Source organism: Mus musculus, chromosome 4 (assembly GCF_000001635.26).
Source record: "Mus musculus strain C57BL/6J chromosome 4, GRCm38.p6 C57BL/6J".
Lineage (NCBI taxonomy): Eukaryota > Metazoa > Chordata > Mammalia > Rodentia > Muridae > Mus > Mus musculus.
The window spans coordinates 113,832,972-113,856,038 of record NC_000070.6 but is presented as its reverse complement, the minus strand read 5'-3'; the positions used below and the strand labels follow the sequence as shown (position 1 = coordinate 113,856,038).

At 36.7% G+C, this 23,067-nt stretch overlaps 1 protein-coding gene across 2 annotated transcripts in view; it reads left to right on the top strand.

The window, feature by feature from the left end:
* Positions 1–23,067, top strand: part of Skint5 (selection and upkeep of intraepithelial T cells 5) — a 521,613-nt gene that overhangs the window by 143,465 nt on the left and 355,081 nt on the right. For both annotated transcript variants that reach the window (NM_001167878.1, NM_001167876.1), the window contains exons 13-17: positions 881–943; positions 3,084–3,146; positions 5,309–5,371; positions 7,511–7,573; positions 9,737–9,799. In NM_001167878.1, the coding sequence (NP_001161350.1) occupies positions 881–943; positions 3,084–3,146; positions 5,309–5,371; positions 7,511–7,573; positions 9,737–9,799 (315 nt within the window). The remainder of the gene's footprint in view (positions 1–880; positions 944–3,083; positions 3,147–5,308; positions 5,372–7,510; positions 7,574–9,736; positions 9,800–23,067) is intronic.

Sequence of the window (23,067 nt, the reverse complement as noted above, 5' to 3'; positions counted from 1 at the left end):
GCTGAAATAGAAGGAACAACATGGGTTTGAAGGTTTATGCTCCTGGGGAAAAGATCAATGTGCAAGGAAATTTCCTCTTTTTAGCAAGGATTCTACCAATACTGTAGAAACATTCAATGATTTTTTTTATTAATATGGGTCACAACCATGAACAAAAACATATGATATCCAGAGGCAAGGCATATTATGAAAGGGATCTTGGCGTTTGCAAAAATGTATATACATTGTGAATAAACAAGTACTTAACCATTAAAAGCTGACGCACAACCTATGGTGGAATGGAGAGGAATACAACTAATATTGGTTCTAATATGTATCATGGTACTACACTAGATCATTCTATACCTAGAGAACTCTGAGGCTTACATGTGTAGAGACCCGGTTTTAGGAAATATTTTCCTTTGTAAATATATTGTGTACAATCTGCTATAGGTATGTGGTCTCAAAATGTCTGGTGCTTTTATAGGAGGAAATTTGTTCATTTGCAACATAATAGTGAACAAAGCATCTCTAGGGAATGGTTGACCTGGGTATCAATCAGAATGAAAGGCTACAGTCTAGGGATTTTTACATTATGAGACAAGCACTGCCATTGAGACAAAATTTATCCTTTCAAGAGAGATAAGCAACATATTTTCCTGACATCAGAAAATGAAACGAGTACCTAGCTGCAGTAATCACAGTGCAAAATGCAAGCTGTTTCCTTTGTTTATTAGGAAAGAAATTTCAGACAAAAGTTTCTCAATAAATTTGTGGAGATATTATATATGCTGTGCCAACCAGTGCTGCACTAGCCATGGTAATAGAGAATCATCTTATTCAATCCCCCAAACCTCAATGATATAAAAATAGAAACTAATGTATGGTCTTTTGCCTACAGGAACAAAAGAGTTGCTGTTGAAAATAATTCAATCGAGTATTCAAAGTTCCAGTGTGGATCTAGGTATGGTCAATGAAGATTTCAAAATAAAATTTAAACCCATTGTCTGTGAATATGTGTGTAAATAAAATGTAATGGTATTACTGGGATTTCCTTGATGCCACTGTATTCCTAGATGTGATGAAATTCTTTTACATGTGAAAGAGCAAGAGTGATTGGAATTACAAGACAATATGTTAATAATCAGTTTTTCTGGATCAACTGTCAAATAAAATTTAGAAGTGAGGGGCATTGAAATAAGACGCGTGGTTGAAATAGGAGCTTAACAAAGATATTTTGTAATACAGCCTTTAAAAATTAAAAGGGTTATAACAAGATCATGGGTAATAAAGAGTATCAGGATTAAAAAAAAAAGGAGCGTTAAGTTTAATATATGTGAGAAGAATTTGATCTGTAAAATTATAGGTCTTATATCCATGACATGCTCATAAGTGTATGGGGAATAGATCTTTCCCAACATTTGGGTTACACTGGTTCATTTTCCTGTGAGACAAGAAATGTAACACGATGAAATGTAGGGATAAATTGTGGAAGCTTCAGGGGAAGATATTGACATATATTCTCAATTACAAACACAGGACATAACCAGAACAAAGATACCAAATTTAAAGGTGCACTATTGGAAAGAGAAAAGCATATGATGTTTAGGGAATAGATTATATCTGCAATGTTCAGGTACAGAAGGTTTTAAATTAAAAGAGAGTTACTCAGAGCCGGACTCTGGATTGAACCAGACATGGCAATTCTTTGGAAAATGTGGGTACCAAATAATTGGAGAGACAGTATAAATCTATGCATTTCACAAGGGCTAAGTCAATAAAAACATATCAAAATACTATTGTGTAATAGCTTATCTACTGGGTAACCAAGTTACAGTAAAGTTCTTACTAGTTAAGAGAGTCCAAATATACAGATAATTGGAATCTGTCTCAGCTCTCTATGAGATTTGCTGAGATCAGTGGTACGATGTGATCTTTGAGAGGTTCAAAAGTCTTTGACGGAATTGAATGACTTACACAGTTATTTATGGTTCATTTCTGAAAACAACCAATGCAATCAGGATGTGATACATAGAGGAGAAAGTGGAAAAAAATGGTCTGCAAGGTTCACCCAAAAGTTAACGTGAAACCTGGCAAGCTAGGAAAATTTTCACTAAAATCTCAAATACTTTGAACTAGCTGGGATAACTGATTCATGAAGCCAAACAATGGAATGATGATACTCAGAGAGCAGGTGCCAATTATAGAGCAATTCTCTGGAATTGAAATTCAGACTCAATTAGTCATGCTGAAATAGAAGGAACAACATGGGTTTGAAGGTTTATGCTCCTGGGGAAAAGATCAATGAGCAAGGAAATTTCCTCTTATTAGCAAGGATTCTACCAATACTGTAGAAGCATTCAATGATTTTTTATTAATATGGGTCACAACCATGAACAAAAACATATGATATCCAGAGGCAAGGCATATTATGAAAGGGATCTTGGTGTTTGCAAAAATGTATATACATTGTGAATAAACAAGTACTTAACCATTAAAAGCTGACGCACAACCTATGGTGGAATGGAGAGGAATACAACTAATATTGGTTCTAATATGTATCATGGTACTACACTAGATCATTCTATACCTAGAGAACTCTGAGGCTTTAGGAAATATTTTCCTTTGTAAATATATTGTGTACAATCTGCATTAGGTATGTGGTCTCAAAATGTCTGGTGCTTTTATAGGAGGAAATTTGTTCATTTGCAACATAATAGCGAACAAAGCATCTCTAGGGAATGGTTGACCTGGGTATCAATCCGAATGAAAGGCTACAGTCTAGGGATTTTTACATTATGAGACAAGCACTGCCATTGAGACAAAATTTATCCTTTCAAGAGAGATAAGCAACATATTTTCCTGACATCAGAAAATGAAACGAGTACCTAGCTGCAGGAATCACAGTGCAAAATGCAAGCTGTTTCCTTTGTTTATTAGGAAAGAAATGTCAGACAAAAGTATCTCAATAAATTTGTGGAGATATTATATATGCTGTGCCAACCAGTGCTGCACTAGCCATGGCAATAGAGAATCATCTTATTCAATCCCCCAAACCTCAATGATATAAAAATAGAAACTAATGTATGGTCTTTTGCCTACAGGAACAAAAGAGTTGCTGTTGAAAATAATTCAATCGAGTATTCAAAGTTCCACTGTGGATCTAGGTATGGTCAATGAAGATTTCAAAATAGAATTAAAACCCATTGTCTGTGAATATGTGTGTAAATAAAATGTAATGGTATTACTGGGATTTCCTTGATGCCACTGTATTCCTAGATGTGATGAAATTCTTTTACATGTGAAAGAGCAAGAGTGATTGGAATTACAAGACAATATGTTAATAATCAGTTCTTCTGGATCAACTGTCAAATAAAATTCAGAAGTGAATGGCATTGAAATAAGATGCGTGGTTGAAATAGGAGCTTAACAAAGATATTTTGTAATACAGCCTTTAAAAATTAAAAGGGTTATAACAAGATCATGGGTAATAAAGAGTATGAGGATTAAAAAAAAGGAGCGTTAAGTTTAATATATGTGAGAAGATGTTGATCTGTAAAATTATAGGTCTTATATCCATGACATGCTCATAAGAGTATGGGGAATAGATCTTTCCCAACATTTGGGTTACACTGGTTCATTTTCCTGTGAGACAAGAAATGTAACACGATGAAATGTAGGGATAAATTGTGGAAGCTTCAGGGGAAGATATTGACATATATTCTCAATTACAAACACAGGACATAACCAGAACAAAGATACCAAATTTAAAGGTGCACTATTGGAAAGAGAAAAGCATATGATGTTTAGGGAATAGATTATATCTGCAATGTTCAGTTACAGAAGGTTTTAAATTAAAAGAGAGTTAATCAGAGCCGGACTCTGGATTAAACCAGACATGGCAATTCTTTGGAAAATATGGGTACCAAATAATTGGAGAGACAGTATAAATCTATGCATTTCACAAGGGCTAAGTCTATAAAAACATATCAAAATACTATTGTGTCATAGCAGATCTGTTGGGTAACCAAGTTATGGTAAAGTTCTTACTAGTTAAGAGAGTCCAAATATAGAGATAATTGGAATCTGTCTCAGCTCTCTATGAGATTTGCTGAGATCAGTGATACGATGTGATCTTTGAGAGGTTGAAAAGTCTTTGACGGAATTGAATGACTTATACAGTTATTTATGGTTCATTTCTGAAAACAACCAATGCAATCAGGATGTGATACATAGAGGAGAAAGTGGAAAAAATGATCTGTAAGGTTCACCCAAAAGTTAACGTGAAACCTGGCAGGCTAGGAAAATTTTCACTAAAATCTCAAATACTTTGAACTAGCTGGGATAAATGATTCATGAAGCCAACCAATGGAATGATGATACTCAGAGAGCAGGTGCCAATTATAGAGCAATACTCTGAAATTGAAATTCAGACTCAATTAGATCATGCTGAAATAGAAGGAACAACATGGGTTTGAAGGTTTATGCTCCTGGGGAAAAGATCAATGTGCAAGGAAATTTCCTCTTTTTAGCAAGGATTCTACCAATACTGTAGAAACATTCAATGATTTTTTTTTATTAATATGGGTCACAACCATGAAGAAAAACATATGATATCCAGAGGCAAGGCATATTATGAAAGGGATCTTGGTGTTTGTAAAAATGTATATACATTGTGAATAAACAAGTACTTAACCATTAAAAGCTGACGCACAACCTATGGTGGAATGGAGAGGAATACAACTAATATTGGTTCTAATATGTATCATGGTACTACACTAGATCATTCTATACCTAGAGAACTCTGAGGCTTACTTGTGTAGAGACCCGGTTTTAGGAAATATTTTCCTTTGTAAATATATTGTGTACAATCTGCTATAGGTATGTGGTCTCAAAATGTCTGGTGCTTTTATAGGAGGAAATTTGTTCATTTGCAACATAATAGTGAACAAAGCATCTCTAGGGAATGGTTGACCTGGGTATCAATCAGAATGAAAGGCTACAGTCTAGGGATTTTTACATTATGAGACAAGCACTGCCATTGAGACAAAATTTATCCTTTCAAGAGAGATAAGCAACATATTTTCCTGACATCAGAAAATGAAACGAGTACCTAGCTGCAGTAATCACAGTGCAAAATGCAAGCTGTTTCCTTTGTTTATTAGGAAAGAAATTTCAGACAAAAGTATCTCAATAAATTTGTGGAGATATTATATATGCTGTGCCAACCAGTGCTGCACTAGCCATGGTAATAGAGAATCATCTTATTCAATCCCCCAAACCTCAATGATATAAAAATAGAAACTAATGTATGGTCTTTTGCCTACAGGAACAAAAGAGTTGCTGTTGAAAATAATTCAATCGAGTATTCAAAGTTCCAGTGTGGATCTAGGTATGGTCAATGAAGATTTCAAAATAAAATTTAAACCCATTGTCTGTGAATATGTGTGTAAATAAAATGTAATGGTATTACTGGGATTTCCTTGATGCCACTGTATTCCTAGATGTGATGAAATTCTTTTACATGTGAAAGAGCAAGAGTGATTGGAATTACAAGACAATATGTTAATAATCAGTTTTTCTGGATCAACTGTCAAATAAAATTTAGAAGTGAGGGGCATTGAAATAAGACGCGTGGTTGAAATAGGAGCTTAACAAAGATATTTTGTAATACAGCCTTTAAAAATTAAAAGGGTTATAACAAGATCATGGGTAATAAAGAGTATCAGGATTAAAAAAAAAGGAGCGTTAAGTTTAATATATGTGAGAAGAAGTTGATCTGTAAAATTATAGGTCTTATATCCATGACATGCTCATAAGTGTATGGGGAATAGATCTTTCCCAACATTTGGGTAACACTGGTTCATTTTCCTGTGAGACAAGAAATGTAACACGATGAAATGTAGGGATAAATTGTGGAAGCTTCAGGGGAAGATATTGACATATATTCTCAATTACAAACACAGGACATAACCAGAACAAAGATACCAAATTTAAAGGTGCACTATTGAAAAGAGAAAAGCATATGATGTTTAGGGAATAGATTATATCTGCAATGTTCAGGTACAGAAGGTTTTAAATTAAAAGAGAGTTACTCAGAGCCGGACTCTGGATTGAACCAGAAATGGCAATTCTTTGGAAAATGTGGGTACCAAATAATTGGAGAGACAGTATAAATCTATGCATTTCACAAGGGCTAAGTCAATAAAAACATATCAAAATACTATTGTGTAATAGCTTATCTATTGGGTAACCAAGTTACAGTAAAGTTCTTACTAGTTAAGAGAGTCCAAATATAGAGATAATTGGAATCTGTCTCAGCTCTCTATGAGATTTGCTGAGATCAGTGGTATGATGTGATCTTTGAGAGGTTCAAAAGTCTTTGACCGAATTGAATGACTTACACAGTTATTTATGGTTCATTTCTGAAAACAACCAATGCAATCAGGATGTGATACATAGAGGAGAAAGTGAAAAAAAATGGTCTGCAAGGTTCACCCAAAAGTTAACGTGAAACCTGGCAAGCTAGGAAAATTTTCACTAAAATCTCAAATACTTTGAACTAGCTGGGATAAATGATTCATGAAGCCAAACAATTGAATGATGATACTCAGAGAGCAGGTGCCAATTATAGAGCAATTCTCTGGAATTGAAATTCAGACTCAATTAGTCATGCTGTAATAGAAGGAACAACATGGGTTTGAAGGTTTATGCTCCTGGGGAAAAGATCAATGAGCAAGGAAATTTCCTCTTATTAGCAAGGATTCTACCAATACTGTAGAAACATTCAATGATTTTTTATTAATATGGGACACAACCATGAACAAAAACATATGATATCCAGAGGCAAGGCATATTATGAAAGGGATCTTGGTGTTTGCAAAAACGTATATACATTGTGAATAAACAAGTACTTAACCATTAAAAGCTGACGCACAACCTATGGTGGAATGGAGAGGAATACAACTAATATTGGTTCTAATATGTATCATGGTACTACACTAGATCATTCTATACCTAGAGAACTCTGAGGCTTTAGGAAATATTTTCCTTTGTAAATATATTGTGTACAATCTGCTATAGGTATGTGGTCTCAAAATGTCTGGTGCTTTTATAGGAGGAAATTTGTTCATTTGCAACATAATAGTGAACAAAGCATCTCTAGGGAATGGTTGACCTGGGTATCAATCAGAATGAAAGGCTACAGTCTAGAGATTTTTACATTATGAGACAAGCACTGCCATTGAGACAAAATTTATCCTTTCAAGAGAGATAAGCAACATATTTTCCTGACATCAGAAAATGAAACGAGTACCTAGCTGCAGGAATCACAGTGCAAAATGCAAGCTGTTTCCTTTGTTTATTAGGAAAGAAATGTCAGACAAAAGTATCTCAATAAATTTGTGGAGATATTATATATGCTGTGCCAACCAGTGCTGCACTAGCCATGGCAATAGAGAATCATCTTATTCAATCCCCCAAACCTCAATGATATAAAAATAGAAACTAATGTATGGTCTTTTGCCTACAGGAACAAAAGAGTTGCTGTTGAAAATAATTCAATCGAGTATTCAAAGTTCCACTGTGGATCTAGGTATGGTCAATGAAGATTTCAAAATAGAATTAAAACCCATTGTCTGTGAATATGTGTGTAAATAAAATGTAATGGTATTACTGGGATTTCCTTGATGCCACTGTATTCCTAGATGTGATGAAATTCTTTTACATGTGAAAGAGCAAGAGTGATTGGAATTACAAGACAATATGTTAATAATCAGTTCTTCTGGATCAACTGTCAAATAAAATTTAGAAGTGAATGGCATTGAAATAAGATGCGTGGTTGAAATAGGAGCTTAACAAAGATATTTTGTAATACAGCCTTTAAAAATTAAAAGGGTTATAACAAGATCATGGGTAATAAAGAGTATCAGGATTAAAAAAAAAAGGAGCGTTAAGTTTAATATATGTGAGAAGAAGTTGATCTGTAAAATTATAGGTCTTATATCCATGACATGCTCATAAGTGTATGGGGAATAGATCTTTCCCAACATTTGGGTAACACTGGTTCATTTTCCTGTGAGACAAGAAATGTAACACGATGAAATGTAGGGATAAATTGTGAAAGCTTCAGGGGAAGATATTGACATATATTCTCAATTACAAACACAGGACATAACCAGAACAAAGATACCAAATTTAAAGGTGCACTATTGGAAAGAGAAAAGCATATGATGTTTAGGGAATAGATTATATCTGCAATGTTCAGTTACAGAAGGTTTTAAATTAAAAGAGAGTTAATCAGAGCCGGACTCTGGATTGAACCAGACATGGCAATTCTTTGGAAAATATGGGTACCAAATAATTGGAGAGACAGTATAAATCTATGCATTTCACAAGGGCTAAGTACATAAAAACATATCAAAATACTATTGTGTCATAGCAGATCTGTTGGGTAACCAAGTTATGGTAAAGTTCTTACTAGTTAAGAGAGTCCAAATATAGAGATAATTGGAATCTGTCTCAGCTCTCTATGAGATTTGCTGAGATCAGTGGTACGATGTGATCTTTGAGAGGTTGAAACGTCTTTGACGGAATTGAATGACTTATACAGTTATTTATGGTTCATTTCTGAAAACAACCAATGCAATCAGGATGTGATACATAGAGGAGAAAGTGGAAAAAATGATCTGTAAGGTTCACCCAAAAGTTAACGTGAAACCTGGCAGGCTAGGAAAATTTTCACTAAAATCTCAAATACTTTGAACTAGCTGGGATAAATGATTCATGAAGCCAACCAATGGAATGATGATACTCAGAGAGCAGGTGCCAATTATAGAGCAATACTCTGAAATTGAAATTCAGACTCAATTAGATCATGCTGAAATAGAAGGAACAACATGGGTTTGAAGGTTTATGCTCCTGGGGAAAAGATCAATGTGCAAGGAAATTTCCTCTTTTTAGCAAGGATTCTACCAATACTGTAGAAACATTCAATGATTTTTTTTATTAATATGGGTCACAACCATGAACAAAAACATATGATATCCAGAGGCAAGGCATATTATGAAAGGGATCTTGGTGTTTGCAAAAATGTATATACATTGTGAATAAACAAGTACTTAACCATTAAAAGCTGATGCACAACCTATGGTGGAATGGAGAGGAATACAACTAATATTGGTTCTAATATGTATCATGGTACTACACTAGATCATTCTATACCTAGAGAACTCTGAGGCTTACATGTGTAGAGACCCGGTTTTAGGAAATATTTTCCTTTGTAAATATATTGTGTACAATCTGCTATAGGTATGTGGTCTCAAAATGTCTGGTGCTTTTATAGGAGGAAATTTGTTCATTTGCAACATAATAGTGAACAAAGCATCTCTAGGGAATGGTTGACCTGGGTATCAATCAGAATGAAAGGCTACAGTCTAGGGATTTTTACATTATGAGACAATCACTGCCATTGAGACAAAATTTATCCTTTCAAGAGAGATAAGCAACATATTTTCCTGACATCAGAAAATGAAACGAGTACCTAGCTGCAGGAATCACAGTGCAAAATGCAAGCTGTTTCCTTTGTTTATTAGGAAAGAAATTTCAGACAAAAGTATCTCAATAAATTTGTGGAGATATTATATATGCTGTGCCAACCAGTGCTGCACTAGCCATGGTAATAGAGAATCATCTTATTCAATCCCCCAAACCTCAATGATATAAAAATAGAAACTAATGTATGGTCTTTTGTCTACAGGAACAAAAGAGTTGCTGTTGAAAATAATTCAATCGAGTATTCAAAGTTCCAGTGTGGATCTAGGTATGGTCAATGAAGATTTCAAAATAGAATTAAAACCCATTGTCTGTGAATATGTGTGTAAATAAAACGTAATGGTATTACTGGGATTTCCTTGATGTCAATATATTCCTAGATGTGATGAAATTCTTTTACATGTGAAAGAGCAAGAGTGATTGGAATTACAAGACAATATGTTAATAATCAGTTCTTCTGGATCAACTGTCAAATAAAATTTAGAAGTGAGGGGCATTGAAATAAGACGCGTGGTTGAAATAGGAGCTTAACAAAGATATTTTGTAATATAGCCTTTAAAAATTAAAAGGGTTATAACAAGATCATGGGTAATAAAGAATATCAGGATTAAAAAAAAGGAGCGTTAAATTTAATATATGTGAGAAGAAGTTGAACTGTAAAATTATAGGTCTTATATCCATGACATGCTCATAAGTGTATGGGGAATAGATCTTTCCCAACATTTGGGTTACACTGGTTCATTTTCCTGTGAGACAAGAAATGTAACACGATGAAATGTAGGGATAAATCGTGGAAGCTTCAGGGGAAGATATTGACATATATTCTCAACTACAATCACAGGACATAACCAGAACAAAGATACCAAATTTAAAGGAGGAGCAATGGCTTAAATGCCAAGAGCCCTATCAACAAAATGAATGCCTCCAAAGCATGTATTAGTAGTTCAATATTTGTAGGCAAAGGAAATATAATAGGAAATTGTCTATGTGTTACCAAAGAAAGTAGAGGCATTTTATATAGAGTATTCTACCACCTCTTTGGAAATCCCTGCATATGTTATGATAAAGTAAAAAAGGAAAATTTTGAATGGTAGTAGATTATAGAGCTGAAGTGTTAAATATTTATTAGTATTCCCGTTATAGTCTTTTGTTTCCTTTACCTTCCTTCATATCTTAGCATTAATTGCAATTGATTTAAAGGGCTGCATTTTACTGTCCCTTTTAGTGAGCATTAAAGAGAAAGGTTTGCTTTATTTTCCCTAATTATAACAATGATTAATCCCTGAAAAGTGTTAAAGGATGACTTATTCTATAAGGATGTTTGAAAAGTCCTACACCATATCAAAACCTGGTTCTATACTCACTGGAAAAAATTGTAGATAAAGTAGTCAATGCATACATTTTCATTACCTGGATGTATGTTTCTTGACTGCTTCTAGCACAGATACTTCAAAGAAATGTTTAAAAAAAAAGAGTGTACAATCCATTATGCTTCCTGTAAATGAAGGACATACCTCAATTCAATGTAGCCATGCATGGTAGAGTGTTGGATGTCCCTAAACTCATAAGTAAACAACTCTACATGAGAATAAAGTATGCATGCATAGTAATGTGTTACAATAAATCTCTAACACAAATATTCCCCTCTAATTAAAAGACAACTAAATTAGTATGAATACATGCTCTGTGCCTAGATTGGGCAGATCTACCAGTGATTGCAATACTATCTTCCACAAATATGAGACCCTTAGAACTTGAGTTTCTCAAGGCTATGTGCTTCCTATCTACTTTTCTCCTTCTTCCTCCTACTCTGTGTCCACTCCCTCTTTCATTTTCTCCTTCTACTCTCTCCCAAATTTCTACTCCATTTTCCCTTTTCTTGCTCAGTCTTTCTTTCTTTCTGTCTTTCTTTCTTTCTGTCTTTCTTTCTTTCTGTCTTTCTTTCTTTCTTTCTTTCTTTCTTTCTCTCACTCATCTCATTTCTCTTTCCTTCCTTCCTTCCTTCCTTCCTTTCTTCCTTTTCTTTTTTTTCTTTTTGCAAAATAGCTGGGAAGTTTTATAGGACATCACCTGTGTGCTGACTCTTTCTTTATTCGCAACAGAATTACCATCAAGTAAAATCAGCCCCAGGATTATTCAGTATATTCCTCCTCTCTGTCCAATTAAATGACTATTTTATCTCAGATTTAATAGTGCATAACTATTGCTATTTTGTAATTTATGATGTATAAGAGATTTAACACCCATTCCATTCTCTTTATTAATTAAATAAAACCTCTCTTATCTATTTTACTTTTTTTAAATTTAGGTATTTTGTTTATTTACATTTCCAATGTTATCCAAAAGTCTCCCATACCCTCCCCCCCAGTCCCCTACCTACCCACTCCCACTTCTTGGCCCTTGTATTCCCCTGTATTAATTCATATAATGTTTGCACCACCAAGGGGCCTCTCTTTCCAATGATGGCTGACTAGGCCATGTTCAGATATATATGCAGCTAGAGACAAGAGCTCTGGGGGGGGGGTACTGGTTAGCTCATATTCTTGTTCCACCTATAGGGTTGCAGATCACTTAGCTCCTTGGGTACTTTCTCCAGCTCCTCCTTTGGGGGCCCTGAGATCCATCCAATAGCTGACTGTGAGCATCCACTTCTGTGTTTGCTAGGCCCCGGCATAGCCTCACAAGAGACAGCTATATCAGGGTATTTTCAGGAAATCTTGCTAGTGTATGCAATGGTGTCATTGTCTGGAGGCTGATTATGAGATGGATCCCCACGTATGGGAGTCTCTAGATGGTCCATCCTTTTGTATCAGCTCCAAACTTTGTCTCTGTAACTCCTTCCATGGAAGGTGCCCACTCTTTGGTCTTCGTTCTTCTTGAGTTTCATGTGTTTTGCAAATTGTATCTTGTATCTTGGGTATTCTAAGTTTCAGGGCTAATACCCACTTATCAGTGAGTACATATCATGAGAGTTCATTTGTGATTGGGTTACCTCACTGAGGATGATGCCCTCCAGGTCTATCAACTTGCCTAGGAATTTCATAAATTCATTCTTTTAAATAGATGAGCAGTACTCCATTTACCACATTTTCTGTAGCCATTCCTCTGTTGAGGGACATCTGGGTTCTTTCCAGCTTCTGGCTATTATAAATAAGGCTGCTATGAACATAGTGGAGCATGTGTCCTCCTTACCAGTTGGAACATCTTCTGGATATGTGCCCAGGAGAGGTATTGTGGGATCCTCCTGTAGTACTATGTCCAATTTTTTGAGTAACTAGACTGATTTCCAGAGTGGTTGTACAAGCTTGCAATCCCACCAACAATGGAGGAGTGTTCCTCTTTCTCCACATCCTCGCCTGCATCTTCTGTCACTTGAATTTTTTATCTTAACCATTTTGAATGGTGAGAGGTGGAATCTCAGGGTTGCTTGGTTTGCATTGCCCTGATGATTAAGGATGCTGAATATTTTTTCAGGTGCTTCTCAGCCATTCAGTATTCCTCAGTTGAGAATTCTTTGCTTAGCTCTGAGCCCCATTTTTAGTGGGGTTATTTGATTTTATGGTGTCCACCTTCTTGAGCTCTTTATATATATATATTGGATATTTAGACCCTATCTGATTTAGTATAGGTAAAGATCCTTTCCCAATCTGTTGGTGGTCTTTTTGTCTTATTGACAGTGTCTTTTACCTTACAGAAACTTTGCAATTTTATGAGGTCCCATTTGTCCATTCTCGATCTTACAGGACAAGCCATTGCTATTATATTCAGGAATTTCCCCCCTGTGCCCATATCTTCGAAGCTTTTCCCCACTTTCTCCACTATAAGTTTCACTGTCTATAGTTTTTTTTTTTAATTGATGGTGTATTTTATTTTATTTTATTTTATTTTGATTTTTATTAGGTATTTAGCTCACTTACATTTCCAATGCTATACCAAAAGTCCCCCATACCCACCCACCCCGACTCCCCTACCCACCCACTCCCCCTTTTTGGCCCTGGCGTTCCCCTGTACTGGGGCATATAAAGTTTGCGTGTCCAATGGGCCTCTCTTAACAGTGATGGCCGACTAGGCCATCTTTTGATACATATGCAGCTAGAGTCAAGAGCTCCTGGATACTGGTTAGTTCATAATGTTGTTCCACCTATAGGGTTGCAGATCCCTTTAGCTCCTTGGGTACATTCTCTAGCTCCTCCATTGGGAGCCCTGTGATCCATCCATTAGATGACTGTGAGCCTCCACTTCTGTGTTTGCTAGGCTCCGGAATAGTCTCACAAGAGACAGCTACATCTGGGTCCTTTCGATAAAATCTTGCTAGAGTATGCAATGGTCTCAGCGTTTGGATGCTGATTATGGGGTGGATCCCTGGATGTGGCAGTCTCTACATGGTCCATCCTTTAGTCTCAGCTCCAAACTTTGTCTCTGTAACTCCTTCCATGGGTGTTTTGTTCCCACTTCTAAGGAGGGGCACAGTGTCCACACTTCAGTCTTCATTTTTCTTGAGTTTCATGTGTTTAGCAAATTGTATCTTGTATCTTGGGTATCCTAGGTTTTGGGCTAATATCCACTGATCAGTGAGTGCATATTGTGTGAGTTCCTTTGTGAATGTGTTACCTCACTCAGGATGATGCCCTCCAAGTCCATCCATGTGGATAGGAATTTCATAAATTCATTATTTTAATAGCTGAGTAGTACTCCATTTTGTAGATGTACCATATTTTCTGTATCCATTCCTCTGTTGAGGGGAAACTGGGTTCTTTCCAGCTTCTGGCTATTATAAATAAGGCTGCTATGAACATAGTGGAGCATGTGTCCTTCTTACCAGTTGGGGAGTCTTCTGGATATATGCCCAGGAGAGATATTGTGGGATCATCCGGTAGTACTACGTCCAATTTTCTGAGGAACCGCCAGACTGATTTCCAGAGTGGTTGTACAAGCCTGCAATCCCACCAACAATGGAGGAGTGTTCCTCTTTCTCCACATCCACGCCAGCATCTGCTGTCACCTGAATTTTTGATCTTAGCCATTCTGACTGGTGTGAGGTGGAATCTCAGGGTTGTTTTGATTTGCATTTCCCTGATGATTAAGGATGTTGAACATTTTTTCAGGTGCTTCTCTGCCATTCAGTATTCCTCAGGTGAGAATTCTTTGTTCAGTTCTGAGTCCCATTTTTTAATGGGGTTATTTGATTTTATGAAGTCTACCTTCTTGAGTTCTTTATATATGTTGAATATTAGTACCCTATCTGATTTAGGATAGGTAAAGATCCTTTCCCAATCTGTTGGTGGTCTTTTTGTCTTATTGACGGTGTCTTTTGCCTTGCAGAAACTTTGGAGTTTCATTAGGTCCCATTTGTCAATTCTCGATCTTACAGCACAAGCCATTGCTGTGCTGTTCAAGAATTTTTCCCCTGTGCCCATATCTTCAAGGCTTTTCCCCACTTTCTTCTCTATAAGTTTCAGTGTATCTGTTTTTATGTGAAGTTCCTTGATCCACTTAGATTTGACCTTAGTTCAAAGAGATAGGTATGGATCAATTCACATTCTTCTACATGATAATAACCAGTTGGGCCAGCACCAATTGTTGAAAATGCTGTCTTTCTTGCACTGGATGGTTTTAAATCCCTTGTCGAAGATCAAGTGACCATAGGTGCGTGGGTTCATTTCTGGGTCTTCAATTCTATTCCATTGGTCTACTTGTCTGTCTCTATACCAGTACCATGCAGTTTTTATCACAATTGCTCTGTAGTAAAGCTTTAGGTCAGGCATGGTGATTCCACCAGAGGTTCTTTTATCCTTGAGAAGAGTTTTTGGTATCCTAGGTTTTTTGTTATTCCAGATGAATTTGCAAATTGCTCCTTCTAATTCATTGAAAAATTGAGTTGGAATTTTGATAGGGATTGCATTGAATCTGTAGATTGCTTTTGGCAAGATAGCCATTTTTCCAATGTTGATCCTGCCAATCCATGAGCATGGGAGATCTTTCCATCTTCTGAGATCTTCTTTAAATCCTTTCTTCAGAGACTTGAAGTTTTTATCATACAGATCTTTCACTTCCTTAGTTAGAGTCACGCCGAGGTATTTTATATTATTTGTGACTATTGAGAAGGGTGTTGTTTCCCTAATTTCTTTCTCAGCCTGTTTATTCTTTGTGTAGAGAAAGGCCATTGACTTGTTTGAGTTTATTTTATATCCAGCTATTTCACCGAAGCTGTTTATCAGGTTTAGGAGTTCTGTGGTAGAATTTTTAGGGTCACTTATATATACTATCATATCATCTGCAAAAAGTGATATTTTGACTTCCTCTTTTCCAATTTGTATCCCCTTGAACTCCTTTTGTTGTCGAATTGCTCTGGCTAATACTTCAAGTACTATGTTGAAAAGGTAGGGAGAAAGTGGGCAGCCTTGTCTAGTCCCTGATTTTAGTGGGATTGCTTCCACCTTCTCTCCATTTACTTTGATGTTGGCTACTGATTTGCTGTAGATTGCTTTTATCATGTTTAGGTATGGGCCTTGAATTCCTGATCTTTCCAAGACATTTATCATGAATGGGTGTTGGATCTTGTCTAATGCTTTTTCTGCATCTAACGAGATGATCATGTGGTTTTTGTCTTTGAGTTTGTTTATATAATGGATTACATTGATGGATTTTCGTATATTAAACCATCCCTGCATCCCTGGAATAAAACCTACTTGGTCAGGATGGATGATTGCTTTAATGTGTTCTTGGATTCGGTTAGCGAGAATTTTATTGTGGATTTTTGCATCAATATTCATAAGAAAATTGGTCTGAAGTTCTCTATCTTTGTTGGATCTTTCTGTGGTATAGGAATTAGAGTAATAGTCGCTTCATAAAATGAGTTGGGTAGAGTTCCCTCTACTTCTATTTTGTGGAATAGTTTGTGCAGAACTGGGATTGGATCTTCGTTGAAGGTCTGGTAGAACTCTGTACTAAATCCATCCGGTCCTGGGATTTTTTTGGCTGGAAGACTATTAATAACTGCTTCTATTTCTTTAGGGGATATGGGACTGTTTAGATCGTAACTTGATCCTGATTCAACTTTGGTACCTATTATCTGTCCAGAAATTTGTCCATTTCGTCCAGGTTTTCCAGTTTTGTTGAGTATAGCCTTTTGTAGAAGGATCTGATGGTGTTTTGGATTTCTTCAGGATCTGTTGTTATGTCTCCCTTTTCAGTTCTGATTTTGTTAATTAGGATTTTGTCCCTGTGCAATCTAGTGAGTCTAGCTAAGTGTTTATCTATCTTCTTGATTTTCTCAAAGAACCAACTCCTCGTTTGGTTAATTCTTTGAATAGTTCTTCTTGTTTCCACTTGGTTGATTTCACCCCTAAGTTTGATTATTTTCTGCTGTCTACTCCTCTTGGGTGAATTTGCTTCATTTTTTCTAGAGCTTTTAGATGTGTTGTCAAGCTGCTAGTATGTGCTCTCTCCCGTTTCCTCTTGGAGGCACTCAGAGCTATGAGTTTCCCTCTTAGAAATGCTTTCATTGTGTCCCATAGCTTTGGGTACGTTGTGGCTTCATTTTCATTAAACTCTAAAAAGTCTTTAATTCCTTTCTTTATTCATTCCTTGACCAAGGTATCATTGAGAAGAGTGTTGTTCAGTTTCCACGTGAATGTTTGCTTTCCATTATTTATGTTGTTATTGAAGATCAGTCTTAGGTCATGGTGGTCTGATAGGATATATGGGACAATTTCAATATTTTTTTATCTGTTGAGGTCTGTTTTGTGACCAATTATATTGTCAATTTTGGAGAAGTTCCCGTGAGGTGCTGAGAAGAAGGTATATCCTTTTGTTTTAGGATAAAATGTTCTGTAGATATCTCTCAGATACATTTCTTTCATAACTTCTGTTAGTTTCACTGTGTCCCTGTTTAGTTTCTGTTTCCACGATCTGTCCATTGATGAAAGTGGTGTGTTGAAGTCTCCCACTATTATTGTGTGAGGTGCAATGTGTGCTTTGAGCTTTACTAAAGTTTCTTTAATGAATGTGGCTGCCCTTGCATTTGGAGCGTAGATATTCAGAATTGAGAGTTCCTCTTGGAGGATTTTACCTTTAATGAGTATGAAGTGTCCCTCCTTGTCTTTTTTGATAAGTTTGTGTTGGAAGTCGATTTTATCCGATATTAGAATGGCTACTCCAGCTTGTTTCTTCAGACCATTTGCTTGGAAAATTGTTTTCCAGCCTTTCACTCTGAGGTAGTGTCTGTCTTTTTCCCTGAGATGGGTTTCCTGTAAGCAGCAGAATGTTGGGTCCTGTTTGTGTAGCCAGTCTGTTAGTCTATGTCTTTTTATTGGTGAATTGAGTCCATTAATATTAAGAGATATTAAGGAAAAGTAATTGTTGCTTCCTTTTATGTTTGTTGTTAGAGTTGGCATTCTGTTCTTGTGGGTGTCTTCTTTTTGGTTTGTTGAGGGATTACTTTCTTTCTTGTTCTAGGGTGTGATTTCCGTCCTTGTATTGCTTCTTTTCTGTTATTATCCTTTGAAGGGCTGGATTCATGGAAAGATAATCTGTGAATTTGGTTTTGTCATGAAATACTTTGGTTTCTCCATCTATTGTAATTGAGAATTTGGCCGGATATATTAGCCTGGACTGTTATTTGTGTTCTCTTCGTGTCTGTATAACATCTGTCCAGGCTCTTCTGGCTTTCATAGTCTCTGGTAAAAAGTCTGGTGTAATTCTGATAGGCCTTCCTTTATATGTTACTTGACCTTTCTCCCTTACTGCTTTTAATATTCTATCTTTATTTAGTGCCTTGTTGTTCTGATTATTATGTGTCGGGAGGAATTCCTTTTCTGGTCCAGTCTATTTGGAGTTCTGTAGGCTTCTTGTATGATCATGGGCTTCTCTTTCTTTATGTTTGGGACGTTTTCTTCTATTATTTTGTTGAAGATATTAGCTGGCCCTTTAAGTTGAAAATCTTCATTCTCATCAACTCCTATTATCTGTAAGTTTGGTCTTCTCATGGTGTCCTGGATTTCCTGGATGTTTTGAGTTAGGATCCTTTTGCATTTTGTATTTTCTTTGACTGTTGTGTAGATGTTCTCTATGGAATCTTCTGCACCTGAGATTCTCTCTTCCATTTCTTGTATTCTGTTGCTGATGCTCGCATCTATGGTTCCAGATCTCTTTCTTAGGGTTTATATCTCCAGTGTTTCCTCGCTTTGGGTTTTCTTTATTGTGTCTACTTCCCTTTTTAGTTCTAGTATGGTTTTGTTCATTTCCATCACCTGTTTGGATGTGTTTTCCTGTTTTTCTTTAAGGGCCTGTAACTCTTTAGCAGTGTTCTCCTGTAACTCTTTAAGTGACTTATGAAAGTCCTTCTTGATGTCCTCTATCATCATCATATGAAATGTTTTTAAATCTGGGTCTAGATTTTCGGTTGAGTTGGGGTGCCCAGGACTAGGTGGGGTGGGAGTGCTGTGTTTTGATGATGGTGAGTGGTCTTGATTTCTGTTAGTAGGATTCTTATGTTTGCCTTTCGCCACCTGGTAATCTCTGAAGCTAGCTGTTATAGTAGTCTCTGGTAAGAGCTTGTTCTTTGGGTGACTCTGTTAGCCTCTATAAGCAGACCTGGGAGGCTAGCTCTCTCCTTAGTTTCAGTGGGCAGAGTATTCTCTGCAGGAAAGCTCTCTTCTTGCAGGGGAGGTACCCAGATATCTGGTGTTCTAACCTGCCTCCTGGCAGAAGTTGTGTTCCACTCACTAGAGGTCTTAGGATCCCGTGGGGAATCCTGTGTGGGCCCTTGCGGGTGTCGGGCACCTCCGCTGGCAAGGCACCCTGGTGCTCGAGTGGGGCGGAAGGGACTTGAGCCCCAGGTCAGGCCCGGGTAGTCTGCTTCCCTATTTACAGCAGTCTGAGGTTCCACGAGATTGGATTGGGGCAGAGGCTGTGTTCCACTCACCAGAGGTCTTAGGATCCCGTGGAGGAATCCTGTGTGGGTCCTTGCCGGTGTTGGGCGACTCCGCTGGCAAGGTATGCTGGGCTCGAGTGGAGCAGGAGGGGCTTGTGCCCCAGGTTAGGCCCAGGTAGTCTGCTTCTCACTGTCTATAGTTTTATGTGAAGTTCCTTGATCCAATTAAATTTGACCTTAGTACAAGGAGATAGGAATGAATCAATTCACATTCTTCTACGTGATAACTGCCAGTTGTGACAGCACCATTTGTTGAAAATGCTGTCTTTTTTCCACTGGATGGTTTTTGCTCCCTTGTCAAAGATCAAGTGACCATAGGTGTGTGGGTTCATTACTGGGTCTTCAATTCTATTCCATTGGACTATTTGTCTGTCACTATACCAGTACCATGCAGTTCTTATCACAATTGCTCTGAAGTACAGTTTTAGGTCAGGTATGGTGGTTCCACCAGAGGTTCTTTTATCATTGAGAAGAGTTTTTGCTATCCTAGGTTTTTTGTTATTCCAGGAGAATTTGCAGATTGCTCTTTCTAATTCGTTGAATAATTGAGTTGGAATTTTAATGGGGATTACATTGAATCTATAGATTGCATTTGGCAAGACAGCCATTTTTACTATAGTGTATCCTTCCAAAACATGAGCATGGGAGAGCTTTCAATCTTCTGAGATTTTTATATCCTTTCTTCATAGTCTTGAAGTTCTTATTATATAGATCTTTCACTTCCTTAGCTACAGTCACACCAAGGTATTTTATATGATTTGTGACTATTGTGAAGGGTGCTGTTTCTCTAATTTCTTGCTCAGCCTGTTTATCCTTTGTGTAGAGAAAGGCCTTTGACTTGTTTGAGTTAACTTTATATCCAGCTACTTCACTGAAGCTGTTTATCAGGTTTAGGAGTTCTCTGGTGGAATTTTTAGGGTCACTTATATATACTATCTTATCATCTGCAAAAAGTCATATTTTGACTTCTTCCTTTCCAATATGTATCCCCCTGATCTCCTTTTGTTGTTGAATTGTTCTGGCTAGGACTTCAAATACTACGTTGAATAGGTAGGGAGAAAGTGGGGAGCCTTGTCTAGTCCCTGATATTAGTGGGATTGCTTCCACCTTCTCAAAATTTAGTTTGATGTTGGCTAGTGGTTTGCTGTAGATTGTTTTTATCATGTATAAGTATGGGCCTTGAATTCCTGATCTTTCCAAGACTTTTATCATGAATAGGTGTTGGATATTTTCAAATGATTTTTCCGCATATTACAAGATAATCATGCGGTTTTTGTCTTTGAGTTTGTTTATATAGTGGATTATGTTGATGGACTTCCGTATATTAAATAATCCCTGCATCACTGGAATGAAACCTACTTGGTCAGGATGGATGGTTGTTATGACATGTTCTTGGATTCGGTTACCGAGAATTTTAGTGAAGATTTTTGCATCGATATTCATAAGGGAAATTGGTCAGAAGTTCTCTATATTTGTTTGGACTTTCTGTGTTTTACGGATCAGAGTAATTGTTGCTTCATAGAATGAGTTGTGTAGAGTACCTTCTGTTTCTATTTTGTGGAATAGTTTGTGAAGAACTGGAATTAGATCTTTGAAGGTCTGATAGAACTCTGTACTAAACCCATCTGTTCCTGGGCTTTTTTTGGTTGGGAGACTATTAATGACTGCCTCTATTTCGTGAGGGGATATAGGACTGTTTAGATCATTAACCTAATCCTGATTCAACATTGGTACCTGGTATTTGTCTAGAAATTTATCCATTTCATCAAGGTTTTCCAGTTTTGTTGAGTATAGCCTTTTGTAGAAGGATCTGTTGGTGTTTTGGATTACTTCAGGATCTGTTGTTATGTCCCCCTTTTCATTTCTGATTTTGTTAAACGGGATGCTGTCTCTGTGCCCTCTAGTGAGTCTGGTTAAGGGTTTATCTCTCTCATTGATTTTTTCAAAAAAACCAACTCCTTATTTGGTTGATTCTTTGAATAGTCCTTCTTATTTCCACTTGTTGGATTTTCCCCCTGAGTTTGATTATTTCCTGTTGTCTTCTCTTCTTGGGTGAATTTGCTTCCTTTTTTTCTAGAGTTTTTAGGTGTGATGTCAAGCTGCTAGTGTGTGCTCTCTCTAGTTTCTCTTTGGAGGCACTCAGGGCTATGAGTTTTCCTCTTAGAAATGCTTTCATTGTGTCCCATAATATTGGGTATGTTGTGGCTTCATTTTCATTAAACTCTAAAAATGTCTTTAATTTCTTTCTTTATTCCTTCCTTGACCAAGGTATCATTGAGAAGAGTGTTGTTCAGTTTCCATGTGAATATTGGCTTACTATTATTTATGTTGTTATTGAAGATCAGCCTTAGTCCATGGTGATCTAATAGGATGCATGGGACAATTTCATTATTTTTGTGTCTATTGAGGACTCTTTTGTGACCAATTATATGGTCAATTTTGGAGAAGGTACCATGAGGTGCTGAGAAGAAGGTATATCCTTTTGTTTTAGGATAAACTGTTCTGTAGATATCTGTTAAATCCATTTGTTTCATAACTTCTGTTAGTTTTAATGTGTCCCTGTTTAGTTTCTGTTTCCACAATCTGTCCATTGATGAAAGTGGTGTGTTGAAGTCTCCCACTATTATTCTGTGAGATGCTATGTGTGCTTTGAGCTTTACTAAAGTTTCTTTAATGAATGTGGCTGACCTTGCATTTGGAGGATAGATATTCAAAATTGAGAGTTCCAATTGGAAGATTTTCCTTTGATGAGTTTCAAGTGATGCTCCTTGTCTTTTTTGATAACTTTGGGTTGGAAGTTGATTTTATTCAGTATTAGAATGGCTACTCCAGCTTGTTTCTTCAGACCTTTTTCTTGGAAAATTGTTTTCCAGACTTTCACTCTGAAGTAGTGTCTGTCTTTTTCCCTGCGATGGGTTTCCTGTAAGCAGCAAAATGTTGGGTCCTGTTTGTGTAGCTAGTCTGTTAGTCTATGTCTTTTTTATGGGGGTGGGTTGAGTCCATTGATATTAAGAGATATTAAGGAAAAGTAATTGTTGCTTCCTATTATTTTTGTTTTTAGAATTGGTATTCTCTTCTTTTTGCTGTCTTCTTTTAGATTTGTTGAAGGATTACTTTATTGCTTTTTCTAGGGCATTGTTTCTGTCCTTGTATTGGATTTTTGTTGTTGTTGTTGTTGTTGTTGTTGTTGTTGTTTGTTGTTGTTGTTGTTTTTTCTGTTATTATCCTTTGAAGGGCTGGATTAGTGGAAAGATAATGTGTGGTTTGGCTTTGTCATCGAATACTTTGGTTTTCCATCTATGGTAATTGAAAGTTTGACTGGGTATAGTAGCCTGGGCTTCAGTTTGTGTTCTCTTTTTGTCTGTCTAACATGTGTCCAGGATCTTCTGCCTTTCATAGTCTCTGTTGAAAAGTGGGGTGTAATTCTTATAGGCCTGCCTTTATATGTTACTTGACCTTTTTCCCTTACTGCTTTTAATATTCTATCTTTATTTAGTGCATTTGTTGTTCTGATTATTATGTGTCAGGAGGAATTTTTCTGGTACAGTATATTTGGAGTTCTATAGGCTACTTGTAGGTTCCTGGGCATCACTTTCTTTAGG